Source organism: Sus scrofa, chromosome 13 (genome assembly GCF_000003025.6).
Source record: "Sus scrofa isolate TJ Tabasco breed Duroc chromosome 13, Sscrofa11.1, whole genome shotgun sequence".
NCBI classification, from domain to species: Eukaryota; Metazoa; Chordata; class Mammalia; order Artiodactyla; family Suidae; genus Sus; species Sus scrofa.
The window spans coordinates 18,760,951-18,773,800 of NC_010455.5; the positions used below are offsets into that span (position 1 = coordinate 18,760,951).

At 48.5% G+C, this 12,850-nt stretch overlaps 1 protein-coding gene across 1 annotated transcript in view; it reads left to right on the top strand.

Moving 5' to 3' along the window:
• Window positions 1,093–12,850, top strand: part of TRIM71 (tripartite motif containing 71) — a 73,746-nt gene continuing 61,988 nt past the window's right edge. Inside the window, exon 1 of the mRNA XM_021071552.1 lies at window positions 1,093–2,053. Within this exon, the coding sequence (XP_020927211.1) occupies window positions 1,199–2,053 (855 nt within the window). The 5' untranslated portion in view covers window positions 1,093–1,198. The remainder of the gene's footprint in view (window positions 2,054–12,850) is intronic.

A 12,850-nucleotide genomic window follows, 5' to 3' on the forward strand; every position in this document is an offset into this window, starting at 1 on the left:
GGCTCCCGAGCTCCACGCGCTGGGCCGTTGCCCGTTCCACTGATTCCAGCGGGCCCGGGTGGAGGCTCCGTCCCCGCGGCTCGGGATCGGAGGGGACCAAGGCGAGGGCGAAATGGCCCGATGACAAAGGAAATGTGATCCCCCTTCGCTGCCAAGGTTTCAGAGAGGACGGACGCGAGGAGGAGGAGGGGCGCAGGGCGCGCGCGGAGCTCGGATAGCATTGCACGACGGCTCGCGCCGAGCGGGCAGCGGGTACATCTAATATCTTCCTGCCGATGAATAATTCAGGACGGCCCGCGGGACCTGCGGCCCCGCTCTGCTGCGCGGCTAAACCGGAGGAGAAGGAACGCGCGGGAGGCGCCCAGGCCCCGCGAGGCGGGGGCAGGAGGGCCCCGGGCCGCGTGGGGCGCGCGTGCGTGTTACGCGCCGGCAGCGCTGCAGGGCTAGGCAGGCGCGCGGGAGACTCGAGGCGCGTGGGGCGCGCGTGCGTACTACACGCGTGAGGCCGCGGCGGGCCCCCACTAGCTGCAGCTGCGGCGGGGCCGACCGCCCTGCAGGGAGGCCGCGCCGGGCTGTGCGCAAGCCCGGAGCGCCGCACGCCGGGCCACCCAAGAGCCCCTGGCCGCCGCGTCATGCGGCGGGGCGGCCGGCGTCGCGCGGGGGGACACGGGCTCGGCGTCGCGCCGCTCCCGCCTTTACTCGTTTGGGGAGCCTTACTGTCCCAAGAAGAGACTAAGTAAATCCGTTTAAAGAAAAACCACGCACCAAATACTCGTCGAACCAAATTCTGCTTCTTCCGCCGGGACTGGGATTGCACAGAGGACTCGACTTTGGGGGACTCCCCTTGGCTGGCGAGAAGCTAAGCTGTAGCTGCTCCAGGGAGTCCTCTGACCTCCCTGCCCCGCTCTCCCCTCGCGTGTCAGGACTTGTTCCGGCGCTCCCGCTTCGGAAGGCACGCGGCCCCCACGTCCTCCTCCGGGAGGAATCTGTGTCGCCTCTGGAGAGTGGCATTTAATGCCCGCAGCGTCGGGGGTGGCAGCGCGCGGGCCGCGCCGCTCTGATGCCGGCTCCCGGATCGCAGGCCTAATCGATGCCTTTTTCTGAGTGAGTCAGCGGCTCCCCCACCCACCTCGTCCGCGCTCTCCTCTCCTCCTCCTCTTCCTCTCTGGTCTCCTCCCTCCTCCCGGCCTGGTTGCAAATGGCTTCGTTCCCCGAGACCGACTTCCAGATCTGCCTGCTGTGCAAGGAGATGTGCGGCTCGCCGGCGCCGCTTTCCTCCAACTCGTCGGCGTCGTCGTCGTCTTCGCAGACGTCCACGTCGTCGGGGGGCGGTGGCGGGGGCCCCGGGGCCGCGGCGCGCCGCCTGCACGTCTTGCCCTGCCTGCACGCCTTTTGCCGCCCTTGCCTCGAGGCGCACCGGCTGCCGGCGGCGGGCGGTGGCGCGCCAGGAGAGCCGCTCAAGCTGCGCTGCCCCGTGTGCGACCAGAAGGTCGTGCTGGCCGAGGCGGCGGGCATGGACGCGCTGCCCTCGTCTGCCTTCCTGCTTAGCAACCTGCTCGACGCCGTGGTGGCCACGGCCGAGGAGCCGCCGCCCAAGAACGGACGAGCCGGCGCAGCGGCGGGCGCTGGCGGCCACAGCAACCACCGGCACCACGCGCACCACGCGCACCCGCGCGCGGCCGCCTCGGCGCCGCAGCCGCTCCCGCCCGCGCCGCCACCGCCCGCGCCTCCACGCTCAGCGCCAGGCGGCCCCGCCGCCTCCCCGTCGGCGCTGCTGCTGCGTCGACCCCACGGCTGCAGCTCCTGCGACGAGGGCAACGCGGCCTCGTCTCGCTGCCTCGACTGCCAGGAGCACCTGTGCGACAACTGCGTCCGCGCGCACCAGCGCGTGCGCCTCACCAAGGACCACTACATCGAACGCGGCCCGCCTGGCCCCGCGGCCGCCGCCGCGGCTCAGCAGCTCGGGCTTGGGCCGTCCTTCTCTGGCGCTCCCTTTTCCATCCTTTCGGTCTTCCCCGAGCGCCTCGGCTTCTGCCAGCACCACGACGATGAGGTAAGTGCAGGGGCCGCTCCCGCGGTGGCTGCAGCTGGGTGGCGTGGGGCTCGAATCCGTCTCCCAGGGGCCGCGTGCGTGCTCGCGGGCGCTTCTGGGCCTGACCCCGAGCGAGGCGAGGGGGGCCTCTCCTTTTTGGGGGTTTGTGGTTTTTCGTTTAGCTACGTGGCAGTCGCTTCCACTAAGCAGATCCCGGCCGGGGAAGTGTGTGTGAACCCGGCCTTTGTATGCGGGCTGTGAGGGCTCCCATAACGCAGAGTCCTCACCTCCGTATCTAATTTTCCGTGCGGCCGAACGTGGCAACCGTTGTCCCTTAAAGGCGTCAGCTGGGAAGAGGTAGATTCGTGTGTCTGTGTAGACCTAGCCTCCATGTGCTAGGGTCCCTACTCTGCCCCTCGACGGTTCCCGAGATTGAAGAGGACCCCCCCATTCTTTATGGACATTTATTTCTTTATTTCTGTGTGACGAAGCGTGCAGGCTATTGTTTTAAGTAAGTCACGGGATGGAAGCGTGTTTGTGTGTCTGCGTAGACGTGGTCTTGTGCGGGCACACCAGAGGCCTCCCAGCGTGCTGAGGTCTCTCCTTTAGCTTTTCTCCTTTTTGTTTGTAAAACTTGTCGATTGTCGTTTTTAAGTAGGGAATGAGCCAGGAGGAGATGGCAGTGTGGGTGGGTGTGGGGTGCGTGTTCCCGTGTAGACCTGCTTTCCACGTGCTCGCTTGTGAGGGAGGGACTATATTTTTTGTTGGGACAGTATAGAAGTTGTTGCCAACTTGGGTGTGGTAAGGGGGTAGCTGGTGATTTTCTAAGGCCAAGGGCCCTCGGGTCTTCAGCTCATCTGTTCCCGCACAGTGAAAAACCTATGTCCTGGCCCGTGGATTCGACCTTCGGCCTCGTGGGCCCACTTCTGCGCCCAGAGAAGTGGAATCGGGGGACCTTGCCCCTTGCCCTCATCCATCTGGGAGTCCTTGGGCCGCCCCCGGCTTCGATCCCTACGGGAACCAGTTTCCCTGCTTGGGAGGTGTCCTCACCCTGTTCGACCAGGGGTTTGACTTGCCTTTGAAAACTAGCCGACCCGACTGCTCGCCACCCTTTGGGCTTGATTAGGCTCTTTTGGCTGTTGCATGAAAACTATCTTAAACTATCTTGCTTATTTTTCACATCGTGTGACACCTTCCACTCATTCAAACCTTAGTTAGAGGAAGGGATCCAGAGTTTTGAGGCTCAGCCTCTGCTAAGAGGGTCGGTAATTTAATGCGATCTACCTGTGGATCCTTGGTGCTACAGTCTTGCTTTGGAAGGGAGCAGGAGACCGCAGAGGCTTTTAAAGTCCTGGTGGGAGTTGCTGCCTGAGAGGTAGACTGGGCGTCCGGTACCGAGCACCGCAGAAGCTTGCACAGCGCAGACTTTTCCACTCCTAACCTGTTATTTGGGAAGAAGGGCGGAGCTATTGCCTGCCGGCCGGCTTCTCCTATTGAGAAAAAAGTTGAAATTCTAATCTTAACTTGTTATGGACGCCTCATTTTAAAAGTTCCTTTCTAGGTATAAAGCCTCGGAGGCAGTTAATTCTTTTCCTTCCTTTTTAAATCTTTGAATGAACTAATCTTAAAAGTTTCCCCACATTCGTTGGTGAATGTTTCTAGTAGGTTCTTTCAGAAGTGGGATTCGGATCGGCATTTAACTCAAATTCCCGAATCCTGGGAATGGAAAGAGGGAGCCAATTCCCTGGGAAGGTTAGCGTCCAGGGGGAGGAAGAAGGGAAGGAGAGGGCGCCTTGAATCCGCCACAGTTTCCCTCCTGGCAGGGGCGTTGACTGAACCCTCCCTCCCTGCAGTTGAGTTTAAATGTCAGGTTTTATTTATATTCCCAGTTAAAGATCCGCATATGTTTTATTTGGGCCAAAACAGTAGATGCTCAGTGTTGCTAGACTTGTAAAAGGTTTATACACTTTTTAAATTATAAAACCATTCAAACGGTATGGGAGCGTGTGAAGTGAGGAGTGGTGCTCCCCCCACCCTGGGAGGTACCTGGATGCCCTGAACGTCTTATTTCTTAAGGAGTGCAGTACTAGTTAAAGTTGTTTGGAAAAACGCATTAAGGTATTACACTGTTAGACCAACTATGCTTTTAAAAATGAATTTTGCTCCAAGGAGCACAATTGTACTTTCCCTTCCTTGGTTTTTCATTAAAAGAAGAAAATTGGAAATTCATTTTTAGACTTTAATCATCCCTGGCTTTGGGATGTTAAAGAATTGAAGTGTAAAGGGACAAGCCAATGCTGTGAGTGGAGAAGTACAGTCTTAGGAGGGAAAGAACCAGATTCTCTAAGGGGTCCCACCCGTGACCTAAATTCTTTCTCTCCTTACCAGGGAGAGATCCTTAACAGTTTGGGATATTGTTCCTTTAAAAAAACCATTCTTCTGATTGGGAAAAGGAGCCAGAGGGCACTTTGGAGGCTGAATCACCTGCTCTCTATTTAACTATGACAGACTGAAAGCCTAAATCCTTGTCTTTTACAATAGGTACAAATCGACTTCAATTTTTGAAATGTGCACCTTTATACTGAGTTGCCTCCCATGTCAACAGGCTTCATTAAATAATTCAGGGTGCCCTTGCCTTATGGTGACTCATGCCACCTGACCTTGGGAAGCCTCCCTCCCCCCCTTTAACTTTAGGGAGGGTGCCTCCAACTACCTAGGGCCATCTTGGGGTGCAGGAGGCGGCTGGTAGGGTCTCTTCTCAAAGACTGCTTTCCTTAAGCATCATTCGGACTGACAAGGTGTTCAAGCACTTCGTTTAAAACATGTTTAAAACCTAAAAGGAGGGAGCTAATTTTCCACCGAAATGATGGGTTGTATTTGGCCCATTTGAAAAACAAACTTTGAATTTTTTTCTTTGGTGGCCAGTCGGAAAGGCCAGCCAGGCTGGGGATGGGCGGACCGCTGGCCGCGCGGCAGGGTAAGGGCGGGCGGAGGCAGAGCCGCGGTGAGCCAGCCGGAGCCGGGCTAACCCCGCTAACCCGGAGACTGGGTGAGGGGGAAGGGGATATACTGCAGGGCGGAAAAAGGGTCTGCGGACATTCGGGGGAGAGGGAGAGGGGTGAGCGGGACTGGAGCACACTGCTCCAGTCACGAGGTGTCCTTTAATGCTGTGCTGTCACTTAGCGGCTGTGAGCCCTTGGCTGCCCTGGAGGCGACACTGGGAGCAGAAAGGATGCATGTTCAGGGCTGGGGAGCAGGATTCCGTAAAAGGGCAGAAGCCAAGAGTGGTCTTAGCATATTCAGGTCCCTGTCACTGAGGGGTGGGGTAGGAGTGACACAGTTGCCCTCTAGAGCTGAGGGATATTTTGTAGCTGGAGGATAGCAATATTGTTCCCAGTTAGGAAGGCTGGGGTGGGGGATGGAGGTAGGAGTGGATTTTCTTGAGTCTTCTGGATGAAAAATGGGGTGCGGGTACTGATAAAATTTATTTTCAGTCCCTACATTGACATTTTTTGCTTTTTAGGGCTGCACCCGCGGCATATGGACATTCCCAGGTTAGGGGTCGAATCCGAGCTACAGCTGCCAGCCTATGCCAGAGCCACAACCCACACAGGACCCGATTGGGTCTGCAACCTACATACACCACAGCTCACAGCAACTTGGGATCCTTAACCCACTGAGGGGGAGCCTAGGGATGGAACTGCATCCTCATGGATGCTGGTCAGATTTGTTAACACCTGAGCCTCCACAGGAACTCCAGTCCCTAAATTGGACTTAAAAAAAAAAAAAAAAAAAAAGGCGCCCTGATAAGATGTTCTAGAGTTCCAGCTAAATATGACCCTGAATATTGAGCCATCCTAGGCTTGGGGTGAGGGTGGGGGAACTATCTTTCCCCAGGAAACAACACTCCAAAAATCACCCTCAAACCACTTGGAGGAAGGCGGTTTTCTGCCTAAAATAATTGGTTGCGAAATGAATTCTTGTATCTTATTTTGAATAAATCACTGTGAATGGGGATTGTACCACTATTGGCACCAATATGTTTTTATCCTGCATTCCCAGAGTCTAAGCTTTTTTTCAGGCATATATACCAAATGTACTTTTGTGGGGTCTTTTTGTTTGTTTGTTTGTTTTTGAGACTGAAAGAGCATCAGCTTTATTCCCCAGTGTATGTTTTTAAATTGTATGCATGTGCTGTGTAAACTAAAATTTTACACCAAAAGTCTTTTTTTTTTTTTGATAAAGACAAGAGAGTAAAATGAATAGAAATAGGTATTCTAGTTGTTTCTTCGCCCCATCTTTGACCAGTTCTGCAGGACTAGGTAGATGTGTGTCTGCTCAGCACATACACCTCACTTATTTACCAGAAAACCAAACTTTCCATACCTTGGAACTAATTGGAGGTTCCTGCTTTGAATTCATTTCAGTAGGTGGATATTTGTAGACTGAAATCTGTTGAATTAAGAAAATGCTTAGTGAAAATGGATGGGAGAAAAATGTTTATTATTGACATTTTAGTAAGTTAGCTTTGTATGTAGTCTCTGTGGGCTTTTAAAAAATATTAACATTTAAGCTGAGGAATGTACCTCTTCCATTAAAGTGCTGAGATGGGTTTCATCGACATGGCTCCCAGGGAAGTTGGGCCCTTGCCCATTTGGAAAGCTTGTACCATTGCGGTTCTGTGGCAGGCATAGCCCAGAGTCATAAAGGATGCGGGTAATACTGAGGCTGTGGTATTAGCACTGTCTGGAAAGACTTGTGACTGATTTTTCTTCCTAAGGAGTAAACACTGGTTTGGGGGTTTCATAGACCTGCTTTTGGTCTACAAGATTTTTATTTCCAAAGCTAGGAATATGTATTTCAGAAACAGTGAAGATATTTTAGGAACAAAACAGGCATTTTCTCTCAGACTTTGGTTTATACATTTTTTTAATGATTTGGGTGTTTTCAAGCTAAATAGTTTGTACATGGAATAAAGAAGTATGAAAGTGTTTGAAGGTTGAGTAAAATTCCCTTTTTCACCCCAGTTTTTCTTCCAATTTTATAGCTCCTTATAAATACTAATTTTAGAGAGTCCTTTTCGGATTTCAGAATGCTAAAATCAACATTACAATATATCATTTCCTAAAGCACTACTTCGTGGAAACAATCCTCTCCTAATATAAAACTTTGAGCGCAACTTTGGCTTTTTTTTTTTTTAATCAATTGTTGCCTTCTTTTTTTATTTTTTACTTTTATTTATTTATTTATTTATTAATTTTTGTCTTTTTGCCATTTCTTGGGCCGCTCCCGTGACATATGGAGGTTCCCAGGCTAGGGGTCAAATCAGAGCCGTAGGCACCAGCCTATGCCAGAGCCACAGCAACTTGGGATCTGAGCCGCGTCTGCAACCTACACCACAGCTCATGGCAACGCTGGATCCTTAACCCACTGAACAAGGCCAGGGATCGAACCCACAACCTCATGGTTCCTAGTCGGATTTGTTAACCACTGTGCCACGACGGGAACTCCCTGTTTGGCTTTTTGTGTTTTCATTTTTAAAAAACTATGTGCTGGAGTTCCCATTGTGACTTGGTGGGTTAAGGACCCAGCGTTGTTTCTGTGAGGATGCAGGTTCAATCGCTGGCATTGTTGCAAGCTGGGGTTTTGTTAAAAGATGCAGCTTAGATCTGCTGTGGCTGTGACATAGGTTAGTAGCTGCAGCTCCAATGTGACCCTTGACCTGGGAACTTCCATATGCCACAGATGACAGCAGTAAGAAAAGAACAAAATACAACAGCAAAAGAAGAAACCCAAACTGTGCTTGTGTAGAAAGGGAGTTAGTTTTGGGGGAAGCTGTAAATGAGGAGGTGAGATGGTTAAAATGCTTTTGTTGTTGAAGTAGTTTTCCAGGAGAAGAAACAGTTTGAAAGTTTTTCTGATTTTGAGGACTTTTGACTTATTTGATAATTTTATAACTCTACCCCTTTCAAATTTTATTTCTTTTGGTGCTAACTTATGTCACATGGGTTGCCAATTCTTGCTAGTTCCTCCCACAGGGTGAGTTTATTTCAGATGTATTCATTTTTTTAGCAAATAAAGGACCATTTTGATGTCATTTTTCATGACACTTAAGGGAAAGGTTGAGAAGAATTGTACCATGCAGGTAGTTTCAAGGTAGTGTTTCTTCTCCCTCCCACCCCTTTCCGCATAACACTAACAAAGAGTTGAAGGCTTGGCTTACTAACACTGTTTTTGCCATCTCTGTTATCTTGGTTCTGGCGTTGCTGTGGCTATGGCTTAGGCAGGCAGCCTCAGCTCCAATTCTACCCCTAGCCTGGGAACCTCCATATGCTCAAGTGTGGCCCTTAAAAAAAAAAAAAATTACAATTGCTTAAAGAGTGCAAGATGCCACTTGTGGCCCACTCTGTCCCCCCTTCTCTTGACCTTTCCAGCTTTGTGACTTGCAGGAGAAACCTTGAGCCATCTTTCCTCTTCAGTTGATATGACCTGTGCTTCTTCAGTACTAAATTATTTCTCTCCCTTTGAGGTTTTGTCTGTACCCACAAACCAAATTGACTGAAACCAGATTGACTATTTGATTGACAGGTGGTAGGAGTGGGCAGGCTGAGCATTGACGATTTACATCTGAAACTGCTTGGTTTAAACCCTATTCCGTATAATGCTTTCACCTTCAGATTGCATCTCCAGCTTCCTTCATGCTTTCGATAGTTTCTTCATAGTCAGTTTGAAAGTAGGGTGGATAAAACAGGGGAACACACCCAATTCCTGGCTTTCATCTCCTACCCAACCCAGTTGAGATTTGGGAGATTCATTCTGAAGTCAGTGTAGATTTTTATTACCTGAGCATCAGTAAGTGAGCATCATCAAGTGAGACCTTTTTTTTTTTTTTTTTTTTTTGCGGGTAGGGGCGTGGTCTTTTAGGGCTGCATCCAGGCATATGGAGGTTCCCAATTGGAGCTGTAGCCACCAGCCTACACAACAGCCATGGCAATGCTGGATCCTTAACCCACTGAGTGAGGCCAGGGATTGAACCCAAGTCCTCGTGGGTGCTATTCGGGTTCATTAACCACTGAGCCACGATGGGAACACCACCATTAATGGAATTTGAATGAAGCAGAGCAGTGTACACAGGAGAATGAAGTGGGTCAGGGGTCAGTTGTGTAGACTGAAGCCATCACCACCTGGCTCCCACACCTTGTGAATTTTGAGAGTCTGAGAGTGGACTTTGGAAGCTCTGAGCTGATGAGGACATCTGTCAGCAGCTGTATCCTTTACTTCTGGGAGGGTCAGTCAGCCAATTTCCTTCTATCCTTAACCGTTTGTAATTAAAAACGTTTTTTTGGAGTTCCATCATGGTTCAGTGGTTAATGAAGTATCCATGAGGACGCAGTTTTGATCCCTGCCCTTGCTCAGTGGGTTAAGGATCTGGCGTTGCCGTGAGCTGTGGTGTATGTTGCAGCCTCAGCTTGGATCCCATGTTGCTGCGGTTGTGGTGTAGGCTGGCAGCTACAGCTCTGATTGAACCCCTAGCCTGGGAACTTCCATATGCTGTGGATTTGGCCCTAAAAAGACAAAAAAAAACCTACTCCCAATGTGTGTTTTTTTGGAATGCCAGTGGGTTTTGCAGACTTCTTTCATGTCTTGGACTAAGTAGGATAATCATAAAAATGCTCTCGTACTGCAAAATCGTCACACATAGATTTTGCTGCTAAATATAGATCTGATAGAACATATTCACAGGTGTTTTGAAAATGAGAACTGTGGGGAGTTCTCTGGTGGTGCAGTCACTTAAAGGATCTGGCATTGTCATTGCAGTGGCTCTGGTCCCTGCTGTGGCATGGGTTCTGTCCCTCACCTGGGAACTTTTCCAGCTACACCTGTGATCAAACCAAAAGAGAGAGAGAGAGAGTTGTGAATACGTAGCATCAGCAGGCATGATTATGTGCGGTTAGATAGACCGTATCAACAGATTTTGATCTGTGCCCTCTGCCTTGCTTTGGGATCAATGTCAGAGGAAGAGAAGATCTTTCTTTTGGGATCATCCGTAGGTTTGTACTGGATAAGTGTTGAACAGAAGGTGGATTTGGTAAACAAAGTTTTAATGGTAGTTGGAAAAATGTTTTTTGTTGTGTTTCTCACTGAAGATTGTCTTTTTATTTAGCTTTATTTTTACTGAAGCACTTGTAGACAATGTTGAGACAGTGTTGAATGTTTTAGGTTGAAATTCTTGCTCTGCCTTGGTTTTCTCACCTGTAATAAAGTGGCCATAACACTTGCCAGTGTTGTAAGGATTCGAGTTAATACATTTAAACTGTCTGTAGCACAGTGTCCCACAGTAGAAGGCAATTGTATACGCTTGTAATAGCTTTTATTAATAAATTGTTAAGAGCTTTTGAAGCAGACTCCCCACTCTTCCTTTCTCCTAGAAGGAGGTGCAGTAGAAGAAAACTAATTGTCAGTGTTGGAAATTGTGGCTGAGCTGTGCTTCTCTGTCAGTTTAATATGATCTCAGTAATGTGGTAAGTCTTTCAGGTGATGCAAGGTGAACTGGAGAAACGTATAAACCATGTGTCACTTGCGAAAAACTGGAACTCAGCTTTAACTTCTGGTATAGATCATCTTGGAGTTATAGGGCTCCCCAAGTCTAGTGGAAAAGATGGGCACACACAAGTGTATTTAGAGGCTATATCTATATATATGCCCTTAGCATTTTTTTTTTTTAAGATGGAAGGCCAGTTTTTCTGGTTGTATTTTGTATGATGTATTTGAGAACCATTAATCTTTAAAGTCTTGATCTTTCATGTCATTTAAAAATTTTTTAATAAAAATTTTTTTAAGAAAATTTAAAAATTTAAAAATAAAAACTTAAAAAAATTAGAATAGAGTTGATTTACAATGTTGTGTGTCTTGATCTTTGAAACTGGCTTTTCAAAGAAATGCATCAACTTGCTCAGGGGAACAGTCTACTTTCAGGGACTGGAATATTTTGTAAGCATTAATTTCACAGTATTGTCAGATATGTGTTAAGGTGCTCCTGAAGAGGAAATTTCAGTTATTATAAAAAAAGGCCTTAAATGATGATAGAAAAACTGCCACTTTACACATGGGAAGACCGACTGGGATGATGAAATTATTTTGTTGATCAGGAACTTGCCTGGTCCAGCACTTTTTTCATGTTATTTATGTACGATATTTGGCAAATTTATTTGTTTTTTGGGGCCACACTCTCGGCATATGAAAGTTCCTGGGCCACGGATTGAACCTGTGCCACAGCAGTGACAATGCCAGATCTTTAACCCTATTGAGCCAAACAGGAACTCCTGGCAAATTTATTTTTTAAAATAGTTCTTAAAAATCTGATATTTAATATTTATTGCTTGATTCTTTAGCTTCTTGGGTTTTCCCTTGTTTTTTGTTATTTCTAAGTTTTGGGGTTTTTTTTTTTTTTTTTTTTTTTTTTGGTCTTTTAGAGCAGCACCTGTGGCATATGGAAGTTCCCAGGCTAGGGGTCGAATCTCTTGGCCTACACTACAGCCACAGCAACACAAGATCCAAGCTGCCTCTTCGACCTACACCACAGCTCATGGCAATGCCAGATCCTTAGCCCACTGAACAAGGCCAGGGATTTAACCTGAGTCCTCATGGATACTAGTCAGATTTGTTTCCACTGAGCCACAACAGGAACTCCTAAGGAGAAAATTAAATGGGATCAGGTAATTACAAATGGGCAGTCGTATGGTCTCTTGGCAAAAGTGAGTATGACCCTCGTTAATGTGACTACCTCTCCTTTCAGAATTAATGTGAAATATTACCAGAACAAGAACATTAAAGTTGTAGGGAAGAGGCCTTTAGTTTTGTGTGTGCATGTGTTTCTCACTGCCACACCTGTGGCACATGGAATTTCCTGGGCTACGGGTCGAATCAGAGCTGTAGCTTCCAACCTATGCTAATCCTTAACCCACTGAGTGAGGCCAGGGATTGAACCTGCATCCTCACGGACACCTCGTCAGGTTCTTAACCTGCGGAGCCACATTGGGAACTCCCTTGTGTTTTAATTAATCTCTTAGCATGATGGCTAAGTCTCCTAGGAGATCTCTACAATATCAAAGTGGAAAGGCTGCTTCCTCTGCATGCCAGCCTCTAACAAAGGCCTGTTCTGTCTGAGGTCTAAGGCAGTGGAAGCCATCCCCCTCCCCCTAGTACCTTCCCATGGTGGCTCCAGCACTTTAGGGCAAGTCTTTATGGCACTGGTGGGTAGGGGCTCTTACAACAGATATGACCTTTGTTGATGTTAATGGAGTTGAGGACCAATTCCAGAAAGATGTTGCCAGATTGTCAGTTCTCAGTGATGATAATGCCAGTGGGGTTTAATCAGAAGATGCTCTTGCTGCTGCCTTCATCCCTTTGCCAAAAACAAAGGAGACTTTTTCCTTTTCAAGCCATAGAATGCCCTGAAAATATCACCTCTCACATTATGTAGAAGGAGGGGAAGGTTGTGGGATTAAAAAGGAAAGAGTAAATGGGAAAATGCTTGTAGCTTCTTGTTATAAAGGCAAGAGCGTGAGCTTTCAAAGTAAGACTTGGGTTCACAGCCTGATGTTACCCCGAAGTAGCTGTGTGACCTCAGACAGGTCACTTAACTTTGATTTCTGACTTTTCAGATGGAAGTGGTAGGAGTAGTTAAGTTTTAGAGACCTATTTGTGGGGAGGAGTTACGATTTACATGAAGGGCCTTTGAAGAAGGAGTTAGAAAAATTTATGTTTCAGTATACACACACAAAAAAACTATGTGTTAATATCCTGGGGAAAAAACTC